Source organism: Rana temporaria, chromosome 3 (genome assembly GCF_905171775.1).
Source record: "Rana temporaria chromosome 3, aRanTem1.1, whole genome shotgun sequence".
Lineage (NCBI taxonomy): Eukaryota > Metazoa > Chordata > Amphibia > Anura > Ranidae > Rana > Rana temporaria.
In genome coordinates, this window is record NC_053491.1 from 172099046 (window position 1) to 172125659 (window position 26614).

Here is a 26614-nt window from a genome sequence, read left to right on the forward strand (position 1 = left end):
GGGACTACAGTCTCCAAACAAACCACTGATAACATAATATCCCATAGGACACTTCTTCTGTTCAGGAGATCAATCCTCAAATGTGGAGAAGTAGTGTCATCCAAGGAGATATAGGGGGTGCTATACTAACACTGGGGCAGCTCTTCTAAAGAGTAGAAGCAACTCAAGCTGGCAGGATAAGAGGAGAAGGCTCTTCAGACTGATCGGTCTGATGAAGGAGCTCCACTGCGCACGCTCCAAAATGCGTTGCGGCACCCTGACATCACCACGCCTCATGCTGTCCACTAGTGAGGTGTGCTCTTCACTTCAGCCTCAGATGATAGGACCACCCTGGGCTGGCTCACCACATCCACCCTCTCTCTCGCTGCTGGTCAGCTAAAAGAGACAGAGCCACAGGGACAGGAGACGATTGGACATACCCATTTTACACTGTGATTTTGCAAGTGCAATTTGCTTTGGTTGTCATTAAACGTTTTTAATACTGCACTTAGAGGCACCTTCTCCTCTTCTTATCCCAACACAATATGCCTCCATGGATTGAAATCCTGTAGCGCCCGCAAGGTCCCTCTCCTCAAGAAGGCAGATGTACAGGCCCGTCTAAAGTTTGCCAATGAACATCTAAATGATTCAGAGAAGGATTGGGAGAAAGTGCTGTGGTCAGATGAGACCAAAATTGATCTCCTTGGCATTAACTTAACTCATCATGTCTGGAGAAAAAAAATGCTGACTTTGACCCTAAGAACACCATCCCTACAGTCAAGCATGGAGGTGTAAACATTATGCTTTGGGCTTTTCCTCTGCTATGGATGGGGCCACGTATTGTAAAATATTGGATGAGAACCTTCTTCCCTCAGCCAAAACACCTGAAGATGGGTCAGGGATCGGTCTTCCACCATGACAATGACCCAAAACAAGGCAACAAAGGAGTGGCTCAAGAACAAGCACATTAAGGTCATGGAGTGGCCTAGCCAGTCTCCTGACCTTAATCCTATAGCAACTATATGGAAGGAGCTGAAACTTAAAGTTGCCAAACAGCCAAGAAACCTTAAGGATTTAGTGAATATATGTAAAGAAGAGTGGACCAAAATTCCTCCTGAGATGTGTGCAAACCTGGTAACCTACTACAAAAAAAGTCTTACATGTGTGATTGCCAACAAGGGTTTCTCAACCAAGTATTAAGTTGTGTTTTGCTTGGGGATCAAATACTTATTTTACTCACTGAACTGCAATAAAATTTATAACATGTGTATCATGTTTTTTGGAGGATTTTTGGCTGTCTTTATCAATTCAAATACACATATGATACAATTATAGACCCTTAATTTCTTTGTAAGTGGGCAAACTTACAAAATCAGCAGGGGATGAAATAATTATTTTCCCCACTGTATGTACTGTCATTCTGTCAATGATTGTTCTATACAGTAATCATTTTCATGATCTTTTTTTTTTTTTAATATAACCTATTTGTATTCTAGTGTGTGAAACTAAAACCTGTTAAATTTGGATCCATGTATGGGGACTGTGGTTGTACAGAAGTTGATCTACCGATCGACTTCTGTACTGCCACCCTGTTGGATTTTCTCTACTCGCTCACTGCCGCAGGCTATAGCCTGCAATGCTGATCAGTGTATTCTGACGGCAGAGAATACAATCGCTCAGCAGAGAGGACACCCCCATCCATCTCGTTAAACTCACGGTTTTAACGAAAAAAATGGATTTGTCTGCTTTAGGATGTACTGTACATGAACGTTTTGGAGCCCAGTCTCATTTGACCACTTTACTACTGGTTGTTGTAACCAAACAGCTGGTTGGTGCCCCTACTGTGGCAGGTGGATGCACCTGTTTGTAGGCACTCATGTGCCCGCCTTGCTCACGCACAGTCCTACGAATGGGCACAGCAGAACACAGGCAAAATGTACAGAGCCAATGAGAGGGGCCCTGTACCAATTAATTGCTGTGACCAGTCACTGAGATTACAAGTATAAGCAATGTAGTACTGTTTACATTGGTGAGCTTTCTCTCAGGCCTCGTACTTACAACCGAGAAACTCAACGGGCGAACCACATCGTTTTGCTCGTCGAGTTCCTTGTGAAGCCGTCGAGAAACTCGACAAGCCAATTTTCTCCATTCCCGTCAAGGAAATAGAGAACATGCTTTATTTTTGGCTCGTCGAGTTTCTCGACAGTTTCCTCGACGAAAATGTACACACGACCGGTTTCCTCGGCAAAAAAATATCTCCCTTGCTGTTTTTTGCCGAGAAACTCGGTCGTGTGTACGAGGCCTTACACTCACAACAGAAGAAAGGAAGAAAGAATTAATTCATTCAATTCTTAAACTTTGTGAGCTAATGTAAGGCTGGGTACTTAAAGGACTGCCAGCCACCAATAATGGGGGGTAGGGATGGGGGGTTTCACATTTTCACAGATCACCAGTGATTGTGGGATTGTTTTTTTTATTGTGTTTTTTATTTTTTTAATTGCCACTGACCACCAATAATTACGTAATTGATTTTGGGGTGTTTCATTTTTTTTTATTTATTTCATCCTTGACATCTAGTCACAATGCAATTTCTGTGCAATGCAATTGCATCGCCTAGGGAACTTTCTTCCACTTATAATGGAATACATGCACTTGGTATCAGTCGGTGAGGTTTAAAGGATAAGCATAATTTATTTTTTAACCACCTCAAGATTGGCAATTTTAAATTTCCAATAAGTGTGGCAAAAATGAGATCACTTTGGGTGGTGTTAACACTTTCCTGGCATTTTTATGTTATGCTTTTAAGTTGTGGTGTTTTCCTTTTTTAGATTGTAAAAAAACAAAAAAAACAATGACATGACACGTAATTATTAATTGCCACCTATCTGTTTTATTTTTATATATATATAAAATGTGTGTATTATAATTTAATTTGGTTACAGTATTGACCAAATAATTGGCAGTCAAAATATCACAGCACCAAAAAATGGCCTGGACTCAAACTGGGTGTAACATGCTGGTCTTGAAGTGGTTATGGAACAAATACACTTTTTTACGTTTTTTTTTTCTTTGTAATTGCTTTGGGTAAAAGCTGGTGCTGTGTGACATTGTGGCACATGGACTATTCAGCAGATGATTTTGTATTGACTAGCTGAGGACAAAGTGTGCAAGTTCAACTAACTGTGCTAAAAGGCTTTGTGCTTTGTTATTCATTGTATATTGTATTCCTGAAGCCAATTAACATCCTAAATACAGTCAGCAGTATTACAGATTAGGATATATTGATCAAATTTCTAGCGTTCCTAGCAATGCAGCGAAGGATAAACAGGTATTGCTTAATCTGTTACAGAAACTCTTATGTTATTAATCTTGATTTTTTGGACCACTGTTTTTTTTTTTTGGGAGTGCATCTCAATATAAGGTAACAGATTTCAGACAGAACTGATTTTTTTTATCTCTTTGGGGATATATACATATTGTCTGAAACATCTCCTCAACATTCTTATAACAGACATTGAAACCCCTTTCCAGCTTTATCAAAATTGAAAAAAAATTAAGTTTTTGTAGTTTGTCTTTACTACTTATTTTAAATAAATAGTTTCATACTTGCTTAATGTATTTATTCATTGTGTGTATAATCAGAACATTTTTTTATCAATGCCTTCCTGGATTAGAATTCCTCTGTTTGGGCCATATCCTAGGTAAGATACTTTTACAGCAAAGTAAATGCCTGCAGCTCTTTCTAGTGAGTCCACAGTAGGTTCAATTCACAATGCTTTAACACCAGCCTAAGTCACTCTATTTTTGACCATGTGACCAAAATTGTCTGTCAAAAAAAGGTTACTTATCCTGGAGAATTGGCTTTGTGAATCCAGTGTCATGCATTATGAGAGTTCAGTGGATTTATTACCTGCCTTAACCTTGAGTTTCAGCCTAAAGTGTACCTTCTATATATTTGCCTTAAAGTGTTTGTAAAGGCAGAATTTTTTTTTTTTGTTACCTTACTGCATTTTATACTGCCTGGAGAGCTTTTGGCCGGGAAAACCGGAAACGCGTATGCTTCCTCGCAGTTTTCTCCTAAGGAAAACAGCCTGGGAATCTCAACGTGAAAATGGAGAACCTGCTCTCTATTTTCACGTCGGGATTCCCATCGTTTTTTTTTTCCCGGCAGATCTTCTACTTTCCTATGGGAAACACCCATGCAGTGCCGATGGAGCATACACACGGCCGGGATTCCCGGCCAAAGCTCCATGGCAGGTTTCCTACCGGGTTCTCGGCATTCCACTCGGTTTTCTCGGCGCACTTTTTACTGCCGAGAAAACTGAGCATGTGTACAGGGCTTTAGGCAAAACACCTTCTGCTTACAACTTCCCCCACAGGCTGCAAAAATACATACCTTATCTTGACCTTAATTCACCGATGTGCACAAAGGCCAAGGCTTTCGCTGGTCTTTCTCTTATCGTCTTAGATGCAACAGCAGGAGTCATTGGCTCTTGCTGCTGTAAATTTGAGCCAGTGACGAGGGAGCTGGAGATGAATCTGAGCCACACTCTGTGTCTTATGGACACCAAGATCAGGGCTCGGGAGTGAGCACGCACAAATGCCCCCATAGTAAGCGGCTTGCTATGGGGGCACTTGGGATGTGGAGCCAGGAGCGATGGCAGGGAACCGCAGAAGAGGATCGAGACTGCTCTGTGCAGAACCATTGCATAGATTAGGCAAGTATGACATGTTTTTTTATGTTAAGCAAAAAAACAACATTGACTTTAACACACAGGGGTTTGTGTATAAAACATTCAAATAATGAATGTGAAAGAAAGTTGACGCGTTTCACACAAAAGGAGCCGTGCTTTTTCGTTGTGAAAAAGCACGGCTCCTTTGGTGTGAAACGCATCAACTAATATTCTTGCAAGTTTGTCTGGTGTGACCATAAAGAAATTTTCATCAACATCTCTTTGGATTCAAGTGTGCAATCAAAAATCTTCATCTTTCTCATTCTATTGACGGTGGTGAGCTGGGATTAGCACCTGGGATCAGGTGTGTCCTTCCTTGTTGCCTGAGGCGGTGTGTGCGTCCTTGTCTGTATCACATAATGAATGTAACAAACATTTCCACAGCTCCAAGGAAACTTGCTGTATACTTTATAATTATCTTCTATGATCATAAGTCTAGTGACCGTAATGCATTTTTTTATGGACGCTAGATGGCGATTACAATCATTGGAAATAATTATATTACACAGAATACAGCTCACTTCGTTGGAGCCGTGCAGATGGTTGACATATTTATCCATTAAGCTTTTTTATACATTTTTTATTTTACAGTCACATTTCCAAAAGGCTGAAGTAAGATTGTGATCTGCAATAGGGGTCTTTCTGACCCATATTTGTGAAAAATATCACCATATTTAGGCTTAATATGTCCTAATCCTCATCCAATCTATGGGAACCTCTTTGTACTTCACTGTATCCACAGACCATAGTGCGCATATTCTGTATGTGTACTCACTAATGGAAAAGAGCTGTGGTTTGAGTAATATGGCAGTTAATATATATATATATATGTATCCTAATCAGTCAATATGATTTAGGTTCATGTTTTTGACAATACACATTTAAATATAATTTGTAACTGCAGAACAATTTAAACAGTACCTATGTTGCACTTTAAATCAGGAGATCTCTTCTGGTTCAGCTAAAAAAAAAACTCAGTGTAAAAAGAGTGATAAATCCTGTTTAATGTGTACTGTGCCCATGCAGTTGTGCTAACGCAATGTTTATATTTCAGCTTATTAAAAAAAATCGAACGGGAAACATGGAGAGAAAGTGGTGTATCGTTAATTGCCACTGTAACACGACTGATGGAGAGACTGCTGGACTACAGGTAAACGGTTGATAACCCTGCAAGAAAATCCTACTAATGCTAAGAAAGGGATGTAGATTCTGTGATGTGTTTGGAAATACAGCAATTTTATTTGGAGAAATGTCTTGGTGTAGGAAATGCAACAAATGTTTGTAACTGACACAACTTGGGGGGAGCATTGTCTACTCTGTACAGGCAGACAATTCCTGAACTGTAGGCAATGTGAATGAACTATGAGCATGCTGATCAGTGCGCTCACAGGTCATTGATACTACAAGTCCAGCTGCCACGGTGGTTTATTATTATACAGATTTATAAATTTATAAAGCGCCAACAGTTTATGCAGCGCTTTACAATATAAAATGGAGACAATACAGTTACAATGCAATAAAATACAAGAGGATTAAGAGGGCCCTGCTCAGAAGAGCTTACAATCTAATAGGGTGGGACAGGTGGTACAAAAGGTTGTAACTGTGAGGAATGAGCTGATAGAAGTGGTAAAAGATTAGTTGGAGGCGTGATAGGCTTCACTGAAGAGATGAGTTTTCAGGGATCGCCTGAAGGTAGCTAGAGTAAGAGATAGCCGGACAGGTTGAGGTAGAGCGTTCCAGAGAATGGGAGAGGCTCTGGAGAAATCGTGGAGACAAGCATGGGAGGAGGAGACAAGGGAGTTTGAGAGTAGGAGGTCTTGAGAAGAGTCGAGAGCACGGTGTGGGTGATTTTTGGAGACAAGATTGGTGATGTAGCTCGGGCAGAGTTGTGAATGGCTTTGTATGTTGTGGTTAGTATTTTGAATTTAATTCGCTGGGCGATCGGGAGCCAGTATAGGGATTGGCGGAGAGGGGTGGCAGACACTGAGCGGTTGGTAAGGTGGATAAGTCTGGCAGCAGCAATTGTGATAGGCCTATAATGAGGCTTACCTGTAGGTAAAAAGCATATCTCCTAAACCTGTAGGGTTTAGGAGATATTCCCCTTGCAATGAGCTCTCTGATTTCACCGGCTGAAAGTTCCAGCAGAAGCCGGACCTTGCTGGAAAGAGGTCTCCCGTGCGCAAGCGCGGGAGTGACGACATCGTGACTCTGGCCACTCACAGCGCCGGAGCCACGATACCCGGAAGACACACCGGGGGAAAATGTCTGCTCCCTCGGGGTAGACCGGGTCAGATACCGACGCCTCGTTCTATGGTAAGTATTTCATAATGAGCTAGTATGTAGTGCATACTAACTCATTATGCCTTTTGTATTACAGGTTTAGAATTTTTTTTTTAAAAAAATCAGCGGGGTTTACTACCGCTTTAAAGAATCCCATTCAAGGATGGTAAATAAAATCTTTTCTATGTTTTAAAATTGTAATAGAACTTATTTACTTTTTCTAAACCCCACTGAGGCACATTTAAAGTCCTACCTCACTTTGTACTTTTTGAATTTTCATTTTATTACATCTTTTTATATATCGATTGCAAGGAAATAAACCAATGTATGCAAAAACCGTATTGCCAAAAAAGTATTGTTTCTTCTGAAAAAAAGTATATGCATTATTTTGTTTTATTTTCTATTAATGGCAAATTGTCTAATATAAAAATTAGTCTGGGGGAATCGCCTGTTGCTTTGGACATATTTCTGCATTCAAAAGGTTTTGTGCATGGAGTTTGCATGTTCTCCCTGTGCTTGTGTGAGTTTCCTTCGGGTACTCCCACACTCCAAAGACATGCTGGTAGGTTAATTGGCTCCTGTCTAAATTGCTCCCTATTACATACAGGAACTTTTAGACTAAGCCCACGTTCACATTGCGCCAATTGGGCACTATATAATCATTTGTAATAAATAAATTCACAGTACAACTGCAAATGTGAAAATTTATTAAATTAAAAAAAAAACGTTTTTGCATGCATGCTGTGTGAAGAGATTGGGAAAAGTCTTTAAAGGATAAGTTCACCTTTTACAAAAAAAACTATAAGGTAAACTTGCACAGGACCCCCTTCCTCAAACGCCCCCCCCCCATTCCCTCTGACATGCATGGTGGCGATTGTGCATTCTGAGCCCCCGGCATAGCCGCCTCACGACTCTGGGACTTGGGCCCCGTACACACAGTCAAGCCAAACCGATGAGAATGGACCGTCGGACCGTTTTCATCGGTTCACCTCTGAATTGGCCGTACGGCCTGATATGTGTACACACCATCAGTCCAAAATCCGATCGGGTCAGAACGCGGTGACGTCAAACACACGACGTGCTGAATAAAATGAAGTTCAATGCTTCCAAGCATGCGTCGAATTGATTCTGAGCATGCGCAGGTTTTGAGCCAAAGCTTTTCTGTACTAACCATCGGTTTGGTCCAATGGGGCATCGGTTCGGTTTTGAAGCATGTTTAGAAATTTTGGACCGAAGGAAACCAGACCTATAGCCTATACACATGGTCGGTTTGGTCCGATGAAAATGTACTTCGGTTCATTCTCATCGGACCAAACCGACCGTGTGTACGGGGCCTTAGAAATCCCAGGAGCTTTATCTCCTAAATGTACCCATAAGGAGGTACGTTTAGGAGCATTCTAATTGGATGGCGCCGTCACAAGAGCGTCCCTGACCAATCAGAACCCCCGCGTAGCCCATCCTGATAACGGGGAAGAAGAAGAGCGAAAGCGGCTGGGCAGTTCAACACATTTTTGAGATTTATGGGTTCATTACTTGCCATGCTTTGCAGACTTCTTGCTAGCTATGATGGAATTCATCACAACACAAGTAAAAATATCCTGTATATAGACTGCCTTAGAACATACTTAAACATTGATGAATATTCAATTAAAATCTGTTCAACAAATGTAATAAAAATGTGTTTATACCTAGCATCAATTGAATGAAATGCAATGCATTAATATTCATCATCAACATGTTTCCAGTTGTAATCGCTCCTTTTTGTAGGTAAAGTTGCTGCTTATTTTAGCAGTCCCCACATTTACCAGTGATTGAATGCATATGCATTCTTCTATTCTTGGAAAAGGTGGGCAATGTTTTAGTGGAAGCAGGTGATTCTGTGTTCTTTCTATATTTAGTAAACATTTCCTGATGGTGAAATTTCACTATTTATCTTTGAAATATCATACCTCGGGATTATCAGAATGTCCTGTTTCCATTTACAGACTTACTAATAGGTAGAATATGTAAGCTTCCTTCTTATTAGTAAGCATTTTATATTTTTAGAAATTGTAAAATCATATTCCTCTCCGTCTTTCTGTGAAGATTAATAATTTGCTTTTACATTTGCAGGGACTGCATGAAGATAGGGGAAGTAGATGGAAAGAAGATTGGGTGCACGGTTAGTCTATTGGTAAGAAACGTACTTAAAATTGGTCTATAGTTTGCCAGCAATTATGTCTTAATGAAAATGTTTTTCATTTAATTCTTAACGTGCAGTTTATTTCCTCATTAAAACAAACTCAATGGTTGCAGTACAAATTTATTCAGGCAGTAAGGATGCAAAATGAGTGTTTCTTGCAGGTAAGGGAATAGCTCAAGCCTGTCTAGATTGTCATTGTAGTCCATGTAATTATGTGTGAGCCGAAAATGGAAAGCTGAAGGTCCTTAATATGCAGAGTATGCTGCTACATTTCCAAATCTGCTAAAAAGTTAAGACGTGAACTTGTCTAGAATCATAAGATGCAGCAGTTGCGGTGGCAACGGTAGGACTTGACAGCTGATTGAGGCTTGATATAGTTACCTGTCAAAAAGCAGTTACAAGAAGACCTTAAGGCCTTTTTTTAAATGCTTAAGTCAGCATGTCAGAACACTTTTCAAGAATTACAAAACTGGAGATTTTTATCATCCTTTTTTTTTTTTTATATATATATAATTTCCTTTGGTTCATAAAATGAACACTTTTTTAATGTGAATACTTTTAGAGCTAAATGTGTACAATAGCTGCTTCATGCCATTAAATAAAGTAGGAAATGTGTTTATATTATATTGCCATTGTTTGACTTGTTACAGTAAAACAAAATATTTCCAATAGCCGTTCACTAGCTAACTTCTGCGTCTATTATAGAAAGTTAAGAGAACAAAGACATTTTTCTTTAAAGTAATTGTAAACCTTTGTGTGTTTTTTTTTAAAATAACAAACATGTCATACTTACCTCCACTGTGCCGCTCGTTTTGCATAGAGTGGCCCCAATCGTCCTCTCGCCGCTCCTCCTCGCATCAGATAACCCCCTAAGAGAAGCGCTCTCCCGGGGGGGGGGGGGGGGTTACCTTGCGGGCGCACTCCCGAGTCCAGCATTTGTGTCCATAGACACGAATGCCGGACTCAGCCCTGACCCTCGACGCCCGCATAATTGGATTTGATTGACAGCAGTGGGAGCCAATGGCATGCGCTGCTATCGATCTATCCAATCAAGAGCCGAGATCCATGCAGAGAGGGCGAGCGCATCTCCTCCGAGGGAAATACGGGGCTCAGGTAAGTAAAACGGGGGGCTGGGGGGCCGGTCACTGCCAGAAGTTTTTTCATCTTAATGCATAGGATGCATTAATGTGGATGTAAACCCACTCTCATTCTTTCTAAACTACTGCCATAGTGCTGATCTATAAGGATATACATGCCTCCTGCATGTATCCTTACCTGTCAAATGTCTCCCCTCTGTCTGTTATAAGAACTGAAAAACTGCAGATTCTGTGGGTGGATCTGTTGTCTGGAGCTCGGTGGGTGGAGTTGTGATGTCAGTAGACTCCCCTCCCACCTCTACACTCCCCTTGTCAACATGCATTTTTTTCCTGTGTATTCCTTACACTAAATTCTGCTATGATAAACTAACATCCAGTCAAAACCCAGAAAAGTAACCACATGACTTCAGAAAAGGAGTGGGGGTGGGAATTAAAAAATAATGCCTGTTGTCTCCAGGCTAGTGCATGAGATATGTAAATAACCTGTCACTCACAGCAAGGGGGCGGAACGGACAAAGGTTTTTCTCTGTTAGTCCATTTTATCTCACTGAACAATAAAAGAGGATTGCTCAGAGCTGGAATAACTCTGTGTGGCAAGACTGGGCACAGGTGATAGGAAATCGTATACCCTACATTGTGACATAAAAAAAATGTGGGTTTAAATCCAATCTAGGGTGAAAAAACATGCAGGTTTACAACCCCTTTAAGTGCTATAGCACTGTATTCCTCACTAGCATCTGGGCCATTTTCTTCGGTTCTATGCAATTTCACTCTACACCTGCTCTGAGATGTACAATAAATAGCAGCGAGACTCAAAATCAGTTTACTGAATCACATAAAGTAGTGCTGGGGATTGGTTGCTTGAGGTTACAACATATCATTATCCTTTACTGACTGGTTGCTGGAGATTACAGCATATCATTACTGCTTACTGACTGGTTGCTAGAGGTTACAGCATATCATTACCACTTACTGACTGGTTGCTAGAGGTTACAGCACACATTACGGCTCACTGGTTAGTTGCTAGAGGTTACAGCACATGATTTCTGCTTGTTGATTGGTTGCTAGAGATTACTGTACATCAATACTGCCCACTGATTGGTTGCTAGAGGTTACTGCACATCCTTGCTGCTCACTGATTGGTTACTAGATGTTACAGCAAATCATCGCCTCACTGCCTGCACACCATGGACTGGAGTGGTGAGTGGACCCATCAATTGACAGAAAACTCCCAAGGATTGTAGAAATCCTCGGATCAGTGGCAGTGCTGGGGGGAGGGGAGGCGTTTTAACACTGGCCACCAAAGTAATGGGGTTTTACACTGAACACTAATGTAATAGAAGCATTCACAGTAACCACCAATGTAAGGAGGGATTTACACTGACCACTAATGTAAGGGGAACTTCACACTGGCCACTAGTGTGAATAAAAGGATTGCACACCAAGCCCCAATGTAATCAGAAGATGTACACTGACCACCAATGTAAAGGTGATTTACACTGACCACTAATGTAATGGGAGCATTTACAGTAACCACCAATGTAAGGAGGGATTTACACTGACCACTAGTGTAAGGGGACCTTCACACTGGCCACTAGTGGGAATAAAGGATTGTACAACAGACCTCAATGTAATAAGGAGATTTACAGTGACCACCAATGTACAGTAACTGAGACATTTAGCCTGCGTTCACATTTGTGTGTGTCAGGAATGCATGCAAAATCGCTTTCCTGACACCACAGGAGCGTGCTGCCCTTTAGCAGATACACAGCATTGTCATTAATTGTTAATGACACCCTCACACATCTGCTGACATGTGCTCTGGAAACATGTGATTTTGAAAAGGCTTTCTTCCGCATTTCTAGCACACGACCTCTATCTTTATCTACCCTGTCAGTACACCATTGAATCCTAAAACCCTTGCTAACCTCTGCACCCCAAACCTCCCCCATCCTCTCTACGCCAACTCTCCACCCCTTTAACTCTACCTGCCTCTTCTGCTCATCTTTGCACCCACCTTCCTTACCTCTATACATTCCCTCCTTGCTCACCTGTGCACCCAAACTGTAATTCCTTCCCTGCCTACCTCTGCATGATATACATATGAATACCGCCACGATTTACTTATTGATGCCAACGGTCCGCAGCTATTTACATATTAATGCCACTGCTATTTACATATCAATGCCGGGTATTTACATGTAAATGCAGGGTCTGCAGGTGAGTTATCTGTACACAACAATAGGGCAGAGCTGGGCAGCATTAGTAGCAGCACGTCACACTGAGATATCAGGACACAGCATGAGACTGAAACTTCAGGGGACGTGGGGATTTAAACCGGGATAGTTGGCAAGTATGAGGCAGCTGCTTTGGGCCCCACAACAATGACATGGCCCAGGGTAGCTGCCCCTTTTGCCCTGCCTTAAAGACTGGCCTTACTAGCATGGCTGTTGCAGCCCTAAGATGTGGTACGTATTTGAGTTTGAGGGAAAAAAAATAAAACTTTGTCTTATTAGGAGCAGTTTGCTAGTAGATCTGTGGTCCCATCTAATAAGTGAGTATATCTCATGGCTATGTGAGAGAGCCTAAACCTGAAAGTCTTCAGTATGGCAATGGCAATAATAAATTCTCTCTTACACAGATGATCTTACATATGTAATAAAAATAACCATGAGGTTGTTTTCCTCCCAAGATAAAATAAATATATTCCATCTGTTTCTATAAGGTGCTATTCTGTTAAAGTTTTGATAATATTAATAGTGATACTATGAATAATAATGGCTATAATAATATACCCAAAGCTCAAAGCAGCGGAGGTCTTATTTATTTACAAAGAAGGTAAAATCCTAATACATAGTAATATAACAGAGAACATACAAATAAAACATACTACGTTACATAAGTCCATCCTCAAAATTCAATATCTTGTCTGGGCTTCAGTCAGGGACAGAATATAGTCTGACTTGGAATTTTATAATAAACACAAGCATAACCCTTATTGACACTCCCACTCACCCCCATGTATAGTTCTCTGACCAATTAGGAAAAATCTGGAATTATCAGCGATTATGTTGCTATCTTCAATATTCTTCAGTAGATGACATTGTCTCATTATACGCAAATTCCTTGACCCAGGCCAACCTTTGGTTTACAGCTTGCTCTTTGACCTGACAGTGATAAATGGCTGATCAGAAATTCTCACCTCTACCTCATGAGAGCATCTAAGGTTATGCTCTCTTATGTCCATACCCCACAGCCAGGGAGCACGTGTGAATATTCTCCTAGGTGAAGGTGAAGAATCCTTCTTTGCAATCTTCTGTTATACACACCCTGCTGTGTTATCCTGCTCTATTGGTATTCCAAGATAATACCCAATAGTGACCAGATGGCTTATGGATAACCAAACAGTAACAATCCAGAAATGACTAATATTAAACCATGTCGTGCATTCCAACAGTATCTAACCCTAAGGTATTCATTCCCATACTCAAAAGCATTGGTCAGGTTTGAATATCTTAGTATCTTGAGGTAAAATATGAGCAGATAGAGGCCCTTAATGTATAAATCACATCACAAACCTAACTATATCGTCAGTGATCTTTCTCTTTGAAATGGCAAGCCCATATCATAAAATGTTCAGTGGTCTATATTAGAGGTCGACCGATATATCGGCCGATATTTGGAGTTTTTTAATTAATCGGCATTGGCCGATTTTGCTGTAAAAAAAAGCTGATTAAACTTCAGCAGTGCGACTTGCAAATAGCTTCTGTAATAGAAGTCAATGCAAGTTGCCTGAGAAGTTTCCCGTGGAAGCGACTTCTCCCTCCTGGGCAGCCTGCCAAGTTGGAGATAAGATACAATGTTTAAACTTCAAAGGAATGAACTCCTTTGTGTAGGAGTTCTCTGTTTAAGCATTTAACCACTTCAGCCCCGGACCATATTGCTGGTCAATGACCAGGCCACTTTTTGCGATTCGCAACTGCGTCGCTTTAACTGACAATAGCGCGGTCGTGCGACGTGGCTCCCAAACAAAGCGTCTTTTTTCCCACAAATAGAGCTTTCTTTTGGTGGTATTTGATCACCTCTGCGTTTTTTATTTTTTGCACTATAAACAAAAATAGAGCGACAATTTTGAAAAAAATTGAATACTTTTTGCTGTAATAAATATCCCCAAAATATATAAAAAATGTTTTTTCCTCAGTTTAGGCCGATACGTATTCTAATACATATTTTTCGTAAAAAAAAACGCAATAAGCGGTTTTTAATTGGTTTGCGCAAAAGTTTATAGCGTCTACAAAATAGGGCTTAGTTTTATGGCATTTTTATTAATATATTTTTTTTACTAGTAATTACTAGCCATTTTATAGTGATCAGTGCTATAAAAATGCATTGATTACTATAAAAATGCCACTGGCAGGGAAGGGGTTAACACTAGGGGGCGAGGAAGGGGTTAATTATGTTCCCTAGGTGTGTTCTAACTGAAGGGGGGGTGGGACTGACTAGGGGAAATTACTGATCGCTGTTCATACATTGTATGAACAGACGATCAGGCATTTGTCCCCCTGACAGGACCGGGAGCTGTGTGTTTAAGATGCTGCCTATATCTTTCAGAAAATTATCACATAAAGCTTCTGGTCCTTTTTTTGCCCAATGTTGGAAATTTCTTGCTGGAAATTGTATTTAAAAAAATAATACCACTTAAAGGGGTTGTAAAGGTTCGTTTTTTCTTTTCTAAATAGGTTCCTTTAAGCTAGTGCATTGTTGGTTCACTTTCTTTTTCCTTCGATTTTCCTTCTAAATGTTTTTTTTTTTTCTTTGTCTGAATTTCTCTTTTCCTGTTTCTCCTCAGTAAGCTTGCCCCCATCATCTAAGCCCTTCTGGCTGGGGGTTAGTCAGCCAGAACAGCTTACTGAGGAGAAACAGGAAGCGAGAAGTTCAGACAAAGAAAAAAAACATTTAGGCCCCGTACACACGGATGGACAGTCCGCTGAAAATGGTCCGCCGGACCGTTTTCAGCAGACATGTCCGCCCGGAGATTTCTGTCTGATGGTTGTACACACCATCAGACAGAAATCCGCGCATAAACAATATGCAGGGTCATGGCCGCGCCGTCGCCGAGACGATGACGCGGTGACGTGGGCGGCCTTGAAGTTCAAAGCTTCCACGCATGCATCGAATCAGTACGACGCATGCGAGGGATGGCGGTCGGTCGGACATGTCCGGTGAGTCTGTACAGACGACCGAACACGCCTGATGGACAGGTTTCCAGCGGACAGATTTCTTGGCATCCTAGGAAATTTTAGTCTGCTGGAAAAAGTCCGCCCGGCCGGGAATCCTGTCCGGTCGGCTGTACACACGACCGGATCTGTCCGCTGAGACAAATATCAGCGGACAGATCCGGTCGTGTGTACGGGGCCTTAGAAGGGAAATCGAAAGGAAAAGGTAAGTGAACCAACAATGCACTAGCTTAAAGGAATCTATATAGAAAATAAAAAACAAACCTTTACAACCCTTTTAATAAAACTGATATGTGCAATGATGTCAGAAGATGCTGTTTGCTAATAAATATAACTAAATGAAATCTATTTCTTTACAGAATTTTTATAAAACGGAGTTGAACAAAGAAGAAATGTATATACGGTATATTCACAAACTGTATGACCTGCACATGAAAGCGCAGAATTACACAGGTAAAACATGTTCTTCTTACCTCTTCATATTAGAAGTATTAAATAATATGGGTAAGGTCTTGTTTACCATTAAGTCAATCTCAAGCATCTTGTATTTAGAACAGTCTAATGTGAGATGATCAAATATGCTAGCTGGAGTTTAGTGATTGTTGAAGGGTTTTGGTTATGTGAATAAATGCCTATAATTAATGTTGTGAAGTGTGGACTATACCCTGAAACTATTGCCCAGCCAGTAATTTGTTTTAAGGTGTTGCACCATATAACATAATATTCAGGTACGCTTAACCATAGCAGCAAGTCCTATTGGAAATAAAAGAAGACCACAATAACTTATTGTCCCCGGCAGCTACACAGACAAAACATCAGTGTGAGTGGTGAGCGTAAAGTCATGTTCCAAATGACAAACCCTTAGGAGCAATCACATAAAATATGGTGTTGTGGTAAACGGTAGTGCTAGTAAATGGTAAGAGGTCTGTAGAAACTCTATTTACTCTTCTATAACACCAAATGTTTCTTGTAAAAACAGTCCAGTTTTATTGTAGAGTATAAATGTCAAGGATGTTCAGAAAGTGCATCATATTATAAACCATATATATATATATCTTGGAGGGAACTGCTTACATAGCCCAGAAGATTACCAGGGTAGCAGACTGGTGGTTCGTTAAAAGGCAGCAGCCGATCCCATAAGCCTATGTTGCTGTATTAATGGTGCAGGATGTGAAAGTGGGGAACAGAGTACCCGGACCCAGAAACCCCTGTTGTTCTGGCTCCATCCTATGGATCGGCTAGTGACTTGCCAAACGTGATGTCTTCAACCCCCCAACGCATCGACCCCCATGAACGCAAGCTGAAGCGGAAACAGGATGTGCAGTTATGCTGTCTCCACAACAACATGTTTTAGGCATGGCCCTTTTGCAAGTTCCATAGCCATGCCCGAAACGCATTGTGCAGTTCAATAGTACTATGCTCCTAGAAGAAACCTGTAGTAAAACAAATAATAGGGTATGCAGTTGCTAACCTTGTAAGAATACTAGTTCCCTGGCTGTCTGACATCAGTACTTTCTGAGACATTGACTTGGGAAATCTGTGCAGATAAAAAGTCAGAGTGAAGTTGGACCCTGTAAACTGCATACTTGTTCCATGGTCAGTGACTAGTGTAAGGGGTTAGCTCGGTAGCGGGGGTGTGTGACCCCCTGGATGGGTTCACTACACACTGAACGATACAGAGAAACAGCTGAAGACGGTTGAAAACAAAGAATTGGGTTTATTCTTCCAACTTGCTGGAAACAAGTGCAAGCATCCAAACAGCATAAACAAAATCAAACATAAAATAAACCCTGGGCACTTGGGGTGTCTACCTTCACCACACAGGAACCTATCTATGTAGTCTGGCACAGCCTACTGCTGAGCAGACACTGCTGGTCATACAGCAGAAAAACAAATAGTCTTTTTGATTTTTATCACACAGAAAAATCAACAGCACCTCACCTCTTCAGAAGTATTTCTGTTCACTGCTCTCCTTCACTCAAAAAGCCTCAGGATGCAGCAATCAGTAGTAATCCTCTGGATTACTTATAGAGGCCTTAATTGCCTCATTCTGAACAGCTGAAGTTTTCCAACGCCCTTAAACCTTTCTGGCTACTTCTGCAGCCGACGCCTGATAATAATTGGTGTATTGTCTAAACAAGGCAGAAATGTATCTCCCATCTGTGACAACACCCACAGATTTACCTGACTTCCTGTCACACTAAGATGTGGACAAACTTTGTATTTCAGAAGAAGGTGTTGGCAATGGTAGCCTCAATTTGTCAATATGTTTTCCTTCACTTTAAAGTTAATGTAAACCCTTTTATAAAATGTTGTATCTGCTTATTTTTGGCCTGTTATATATGCAAGAAATAAATTGGTTAAATCTGTTCCCCAAGTGCAAAACATATCTGTTGATCCTGCTAGTAATCTGAAAAGCTGAAAACCAGCAGTATATTCTGCTGCAACATTTATCTATTAGGAATGTATTAGCCCTGCCTAGGTCTCTCTGTGGACTACAGAACATCTCCCCTCTGTTATGAGAGAGTAAAGGGTCTCTTTAGCCTCACACACTGTCCCAGGGTGACAGTGCAGCTTCTCTAAAGATACAATAGGTGAGTATTGTCACTCTAGGGCAGAGGTCTCCAAACCCGGACCCACAGGCCACATCCGCCCTGCTTGTGTGTTTTGTCCAGGGCACACCTCACTCACTCTGCCAACATAGCATTGCTGATCTGCTGACTTTTAAAAGCAGCCGCTGTTAAGGGCATTATTTCTGGCAGGTCCTGGAAACAAAGCTGCTCCCCCCACACCCGTGCTGCCACGCTGTACTGATGATTGTGCCGCCATCCTTGCAACCAGTGACATCAGCACGGCCCCTCCTGACTTCCTGTCCGCTGTTTTATCAGAGATCCTTCCGCTTACAGCCTGTGTGTGTAGCAGCGGTCGGGAGGTGCAGGAGAGCTGAAGTCTGCTCATAGTCTGGCAAGAGGCAAATGGGCATAAATGTGCTACAGATATACATGTTTGGGGGACTCTGATGATGGGCGGACTCTGATGATGGGCGGACTCTGATGATGGGCGGACTCTGATGATGGGCGGACTCTGATGATGGGCGGACTCTGATGATGGGCGGACTTTGTTACCATCCTAGAAACCTGTGACAGCGCGGCTCCCCACGACTTCCCGCCCGTTCTTTGTATCAGAGATCCTTCCGCTTACAGCCTGTGTGTGTAGCAGCGGTCGGGAGGTGCAGGAGAGCTGAAGTCTGCTCATAGTCTGGCATGAGGCAAATGGGCATACATGTGCTACAGATATACATGTACATGAGACTCTGATGGGGGACACTGATGATGGGGAGACTCTGATGGGGGACACTGATGATGGGGAGACTCTGATGGGGGACACTGATAATGGGGGGGACTCTGATGGGGAGACACTCATGATGGGGACACTCATGATGGGGACACTCATGATGGGGACACTCATGATGGGGACACTCATGATGGGGACACTCATGATGGGGACACTCATGATGGGGACACTCATGATGGGGACACTCATGATGGGGACACTCATGATGGGGACACTGATTATGAGGACTCTGCTGGGGACACTCATGATGGGGAGACTCTGATGGAGATGCTGATTGCAAAAATTATCCATGTAAGATATAGTTATTTAAATTTTATTCATTCATTTATACATTATATATACATTTGAAGATTTTATTTTGGCGCCCAAATACTTGTAAAATCTACTATGTGGTCCTCGTGTTGAAACGTTTGGAGACCCCTGCTCTGGGGCATAGAATTTGTTACTAGCAAATTCACTAGGTGAAAATAAAGCAAGAAACGAACAAATGCAGCCACCATATCTACAGTTTCGATCTCAGCAGTATATGACTTGATTATATATGTAACCGGGATCGGAAGTTCTCAGCTTGTGTCTTAGAAAGCATGCTATATCTGCATGGCGATCATATGTACTAATTGTGTTGGTATCGGTTTTCCTGTACTTCATAAAGACTTGTGCAGATAGATTTTGTTGAAGTGTCTCTTGTGTGTTGAAAAAGAGGCGAATAATGTGCCAAATTCACATACCTATCTAGAACTTGTACTTGCATTTGGTTTATGCTGTGACGCTTTTAGAATGTTCTCAAAACACTTTTGCAAAATCTGGGAGTTTTTCTCTCGGCACTGTATGCCTAAAGAGAGTTGGTCTTAATTAGCTCCTATTTTACTTTTGATGCCTTTAATGCAACACAATGTAAAAGCATCACATCCAATGTAAAAATGGCGCATATAAGGAACTACCTAAATTTGGTGCATGAGTCGCTGTCAAAACCAAAAGTGTTGCAAATGCTAAATTTATTTGGCTCTATACATTGAAAAGAGGGATTAATGCCAGAAAAGTGGTGCAGCAGCTTTATTGAATTCCGCCCTCCATGTGTTTATGATGTTGGTTATAGACATTAGACTGTCAGCCTCTTGTAGTGTTTTCTGGCCCCATTCACATATGTGTGGTCTGCTGCTGTGTGCTAACCTATGTATTACTGCACCATGTCGGTGTGAAGCCAGCCTAAAAGTTCTTCTGAGAAAGGTGTCAGCTCCTACCGTGTTTCCCTGAAAATAAGCCCGGGTCTTATATTAATTATGCCAACAAAAGACACAGTAGGGCTTATTTTCGGGGTAGGTCTTACTATGTAATGTGATGTCTTCTCTCCCCCCTCCCTCCCTGCCTGACAGGAATCCCCAGTGTGAACTGAGTTAAAATGCTAGTAAAATCCTATAATCCACTCTATTACAGTATTAAATAATGTACAATGTGTGTGTTTCTGTAATATAATTGTGCCAAATACCTTTGTTATAGAGCCGCTCTGCGCTTCTGTTACCCGCCGGAGCTCTCTTCCCCCACAATTATATTACAGAAACACACACATTGTACATTATATACTACTATAATAGAGTGGATTATAGGATTTTACAAGCATTTTTAACTAGGGCTTATTTTCAGGGTAGGGCTTATATTGCAGCCCTCCTGGAAAATAACGCTAGGTCTTATTTTCAGGGTAGGTCTTATTTTTGGGGAAACAGGGTATATAAAGAACTAAAATAGTTAATGTATGCTCCTTTCATAGTCTGCTGTTTAATTATACTTTTGTATGCTTTGCAGAGGCAGCCTACACCCTTTTACTGTATGATGAGTTATTGGAATGGTCTGACCGGCCACTTAGAGAGTTTCTAAGCTATCCAATGCAAACAGAATGGCAAAGAAAAGAGTACCTTCATATGACCATCATCCAAAATTTTGACAGAGGGAAAGTAAGCCAGCTAATGTCTTGTGTTATATTCTTAACATTGATTAGATTTGTCTACCATGTTACCCCATACACAGGGAATTTTCTGCCCAATATGCCTTTACAGTGTAGGAAAAACATGGCATAAACGCTTTTGCATTTCACTTTTTCCCTAGCTGATTTATTTTCATTTCACTCTCTTTATCACAGATTCATTATAAAGCACATTTTTTGCAATTGTGTAAAAGTAGCAGGTGCTGCCACTGGATATTGGGAAATTAATGTCCGATATAACCATTTCTTTAGAAACACAAGGACGGGGCAACTAATGTTTACACCACAACTATCTATAGTCCACAGCACTTTTATTGAGTCACAACACCAAGGTAAAATATAAGAACATTTATTACATGAAAAAATACATACATTATAAAACACATATTATTATTTGGAAAGATAGGAAACATAGAATTGCCCTTCAGACCCTAAGACAACCAAAAAATAAGGGGGGATTTGCAGTACCGGACATTAAAACATATTACGACGCAGTGATGATGGCGAGGGTGGTGGAGTGGGCCAGAGCCAGCAAAGAAAAAAGGTGGGTCAATATTGAAAATTAACTGTCAAAGACGAGGCTAGATAAGATTATATGGAACCCGCCTCAATTTAGGGCACTGGATAAGAACACACATGAGATAACAAAAAACGCACTAAAAACATGGAACAAATTATATAAAAAAATGGAAAAGAAATATAACTCACCCTTAATAGCATTAAAAAATAATGATTATTTTGCACCGGGTAAAACACAGATCGGAGGAAATTGGATAAAAAAGGACACTATGCAATTAAGGGATGTAATTAAAGAAGGGCACTTAGTATCACTACAAGAATTAAAAGGGAGAAAAGACTTTATAGAAATCAATGAATGGAGGTATCAGCAGCTAGACCACTTTATCAAAACTCTGCCGCATCCACTGAGGTCAGGGGAACAGCTGACCGAACTGGAAAAATTGTGTACAGCGGAGAGGGCTAAGGGATCTATTTCAAAACTATACAAGATCTTGTTGAAGGCGGACAGGCGAACGACCCCTCCATTCATTGAAAAATGGGAGAGGGAACTTGGGTCACAAAGAGATATGGTCACAATAGACAAAATGCTGACTCTGGTACACTCCTCGGCAGTAGATAGCCGCACAGCGGAGATGAGCTATAAATGCATCACTGGGTGGTACATGACCCCAGACAAACTATCTAAATTCAATGAGGGGCAAACAGGAAACTGCTGGAGGGGATGTGGTCTCCCGGGAAACATGACCCACCTATGGTGGAAGTGTCCCAAAGTGGAGGAATTCTGGCAAAAAATCCTGGGGTGCATAGAAGAAATTACAAAGGGGAAAATTAAGTTGGACCCCTGGGTGGTACTGTTCCATGGGGGAGAGGAAGGAATCAAAGAACATAGGAAATCCCTAGTCCCATACCTACTTAACGCAGCCAAGAGGCTAATACCGAGAAAATGGCAGGAGGTAGACTGTCCCTCAATTTGGGAATGGATTGATTCGGTGGAAGAGACGTATAGAATGGAAGAATGGAAGAACTGAGAGAGGGACTGGAAGGCATTAACATAACACAAGTTAAGAAATAGGATAACTGGAGGACATTTAAGAAATCTTGGAGTTATGCTGAAAAATTAAGGGAGGCGAGTTAAGATAACATCAAAAAAAAAAAAAAAAAAGGTAGAAATTTAGGTGGCATCAGAGATTATTTAAGGTGAGATAGGGGAGGGGAGGGAAAGGGAAAGGGGGGAGGGAAGGACAAGGGGATAAATGTGTAAATGTCTTATTACAACATATTATATCATTGGAAAAAAAAAAAAAAAAACACAGGAAAAAGTAATTTAAACAAATCAAAAGAGACACACTAATGATGCGAAACCAAAACTAGAGACGCTAAGGGCTGGCAAACAGAACATGAGCGTGTATACGCATACTCTATGAGGTTGGAGTCTGAAGTGTAAAAAAAACAAACAAAAAACACATATTATTAGACATGTATACCAACAGTAAAAAAAACATCATCAAATGGCATTCACAAACCTTTAAGTCTGAAAAGAGCTGACATCAACATAAGACAACTGAGCTGATGCTGTCTATCAATCAGGATGTTCTGTGCTTAAATTCTCTACGCGTTTTGCAAGATAAAAACTTGCTTCCTCAGGAGAAGCACACAGGGATATCTGAAGATAGAAAGCACATGAGAGGTATGGGTATATATATATATATATATATATATATATATATATATATATAAAAAAATTGGCTTGATGTAGGAAATGTACATAATTATGAAATCTGTCCAAATTGCCTTCATGTAGATTAAATAATAACATTTACTTCTAATTAAAATCCAAAAAAACTTAAACTTTCAAATGTGTAACAGGCCAGGAGGGGGCATCCCATATGCACATCAGACTCTACCTGGGAGCTGTTGAGAGACAGGGAGGATGGAAAGAACAGGTGCCCAATATGTGGATCTTCAGGTGTCCCAGCAGATCACAATGAAAAGACAAAAAACAAAAATTCCAAGCGGTCACATCAATGATGCCCTACTGAATGTACATATAAACCAACTGATTACTGGTGCAATTATATATCCCTAAAGTAAGACAAATGTGCTGTGCATAGGCTGTAAAACAACAAAAATGTGTCTATTATAAAAACAAAGTAACTATTACTGTTGATAATGGAGACTTAGTGCCGCCATTCTTGCAGCCAGTGACATCAGCGCGGCACCTCCCGACTTCCCGAGAAATTAAGCATAGTTATTATGGGCTGATGTGTGCAGCTTTTAAGCTGTCAGCCCATAGTGAGGGATGTTGGTATCAATAAGACCCACTGCACCAAAATTAATTGTGTAAACAATACAGGTGTGCATATGGATAAAAACATTTTGAGGCACAGAAGCCCAGAAATCAATACAAAAGAAATGAAATGTACCCTAATACATGACAAATGAAAAAAGACCATACCTAATGAAGATCTTTGATCAAGGCTGGAGCCGCACATGCACCGTCCACTCCCAGCTGCAGGTGGAAAGCAACTGAGTCAAGCCCTGGGCTAATAAATCCCAGGTGCTTGACAATCCCTGCCCTTCTAGCATCACCATGGCAGAAATCAGCCAATGGGCTTGTGTCAGAGCATAATGCAAAGGGGAGGCAACAAGTGTCGCCGCCAAAACGTTGCGGCCGATGAAAATTACATGCAGGCTAGCGATGGGACAGGGCCACGAGGTAGCCACATCACATCCTCTTCACCAGATCCCAAGTCTCACGGCAAGCGCAATGCCAAACCCCCGCACACAAGCAGCACACAGCTGTGTCACAAGATCAAAGGGGTCCTGGCTGTAGTGATCTAATTTGTCCAATAAATGTAGTGATAAGGTATATGTGACCAGTACTCCGGTCAGATAATTAATATCTTAGATGTTAGTATGATGACTATAAATTACGTTGTTCCGCAGCAACTCACACCAGGTTCTCCAGAGAACGCAAATTTAATTAACTTCCAATAAGATACAAAGTCCACAGACGATACAAAGAATCCAACCGAGTATTTCAGAATCCCATCTTTTCCTAGACCTGTGCAATGTTCATCATAGAGTGACAAGACAAGACTCCTTGAATGCCAGCTTGAGTGCTTCAAATATTGGACTCACACTGGAAGGGGGGGGGGGGGGTCAACCAAATGTTCCCATTGAATGAACATCCCACAAGTCTAATTACCATCAATAAACACTTCCTTATGTAAGGAAGTACCAGGCCATTTCACACACCTAGGTCGTCTTAGATAAGATTAACACATCAAAGAGTCCTCTGTACCTTTTGATATGTGTCGTTTGACCACTAACCCTTTTGGTCAGCAAACACCTTTTCATGTGTAACCTTGAATGCCTGTATGTAAACCATGCCATATATATATATATATATATATATATATATATATATATATATATATATATATATAAACATAATATTTTAAATACCTACACATCTATATTAATATTACAACACTGGCCAAGATTCAAAAACATTCTCCAGAACCAGAAGCTGTAGGCCCATCCGTCCCCTGGTTATACCCTTTAACCTCTCATGTGCTTTTCATCTTCAGATATCCCTGTGTGCTTCTCCTGAGGAAGCAAATGTTTATCTTGCGAAACTCATAGAGAATTTAGGCACAGACAATCTTGATTGATGGGCAGCATCAGCTCAGTTGTCTTATGTTGATGTCAGGCCTTTTCAGACTTGAAGGTTTTTGAATGTCATTTAATAATGTGTTTTCACTGATGATATACATGTATAATGATATGTGTTTTTATAATATATGTATTTTTTCATGTAATACATTTCCTTATATTTTTGCTTGGTGTTGTGACTTGATAAAAGTCCCATAGGCTATAGATAGTTGTGCTGTATGTACTAAGACGCAACTGGTACCCATTTCATACCAGCGTCCTTTTGTATAATAGGGGTAACTAATGTTATTTTAGTAAAGGGTTAGAGCATGTTTAATTGGGGCTTGGTGAATGTTGGTGATTTTGCATAGCTATTAAAAGACATCTATCAACTAATTGCCATTTTTATTAGGATTTCACTGTTACCATATATGGGTAAATCTGGCAAAGACTGTAGACACCACAACTGGCCAATCAGGTGTGGGGCCAGCTTTAGATTTTCACCCAATTTCAACATCTATGTCTGTTTTTTTCTCCATTTTGCAATGTGTCTGTTGTAGCCAGTATAATTCCTGCTCATGCAAGGTGGAAACATGTATATTGTGGCATTAGAATGATTTGTGCCAACAGACATTTGAGTAAAATAGGCTCAGCAGGAAGGTTGATGCACTGCACCTACAAGTTCTAGGCTTAGATGCAACAACCCAAATTTTTGTCCCTGCCATGTATCATAGCATTCATACCACACACAACACCAGTACCACTTTGCAAGTTCACCATTACTGATTGATCGCCTGCTCTGCCTCAGATTTGTTTTTTTGCCAAAACTTCATTCTGGTGACACTATAAATACACAGGAGGAAACAAATCGCCCACAATGGACTTTCCTAAAGGTCATTTTGTCTTTGGAGACCCATGCACAGTTTTTGGGGGAATGGTCTACTTTAAGAGAAACCTAAGGCCTTCTCCTGAAGATGCAAGTTGCTTGGCTGTTATGCTGACTCTCAAGTTTCAATACTTTTAGTCATTAAGGAGGAGCAAGAATACAATTCAGGAAAGTCAGAGTAATGTCAGAAGTCCTTATCTGAATATTTTTCTTGATTTGTGACTGCCAAGTATTGAATGAAGAGTTAGCATAACAACTGAGCAACTACCATTTGCAAAATAACAAATAATAAATTCTGATCGGATTGTTTTGCAGAAAGCAGTCACTGGTTTACCACTCTGTGGTATCTGTGGTTTATTTTTCTAAACATTACTCTTCTAATTTGTAAAATGAGAACCTCATATGTGAGCAACATCGAGGGTCTATTTCTTTGAACATTTATTTTTAGCTTCTGTGAGATACAGAGCATATACAAAATGATGTGTATGTCTCTAACAGTCACACACTGATTACAGATTTTATGGACCTTTGTTTCTTTTTATTTCTATGCACAGTGCTGGGAGAATGGAATTATACTCTGCAGGAAACTTGCTGAACAGTATGAAAACTACTATGACTACAGGAATCTCAGCAAAATGAGGGTAACGTAACAATAGTGTTTACTGTTATATAATAATCAAATGTTTTAAGTGCGCTCAGAGCACACTGACAC

The 26614-nt window shown here is 40.8% G+C and overlaps 1 protein-coding gene across 2 annotated transcripts in view; it reads left to right on the plus strand.

The window, feature by feature from the left end:
• Positions 1–26614, plus strand: part of DOCK4 (dedicator of cytokinesis 4) — a 407978-nt gene that overhangs the window by 300182 nt on the left and 81182 nt on the right. Inside the window, exons 33-38 of one of the 2 annotated variants that reach the window (XM_040343815.1) lie at positions 3654–3680; positions 5767–5862; positions 9105–9165; positions 15868–15961; positions 20663–20811; positions 26457–26543. In XM_040343815.1, coding sequence (XP_040199749.1) covers positions 3654–3680; positions 5767–5862; positions 9105–9165; positions 15868–15961; positions 20663–20811; positions 26457–26543 — 514 coding nt within the window. The remainder of the gene's footprint in view (positions 1–3653; positions 3681–5766; positions 5863–9104; positions 9166–15867; positions 15962–20662; positions 20812–26456; positions 26544–26614) is intronic. The other variant, XM_040343816.1, reaches the window with a different exon arrangement.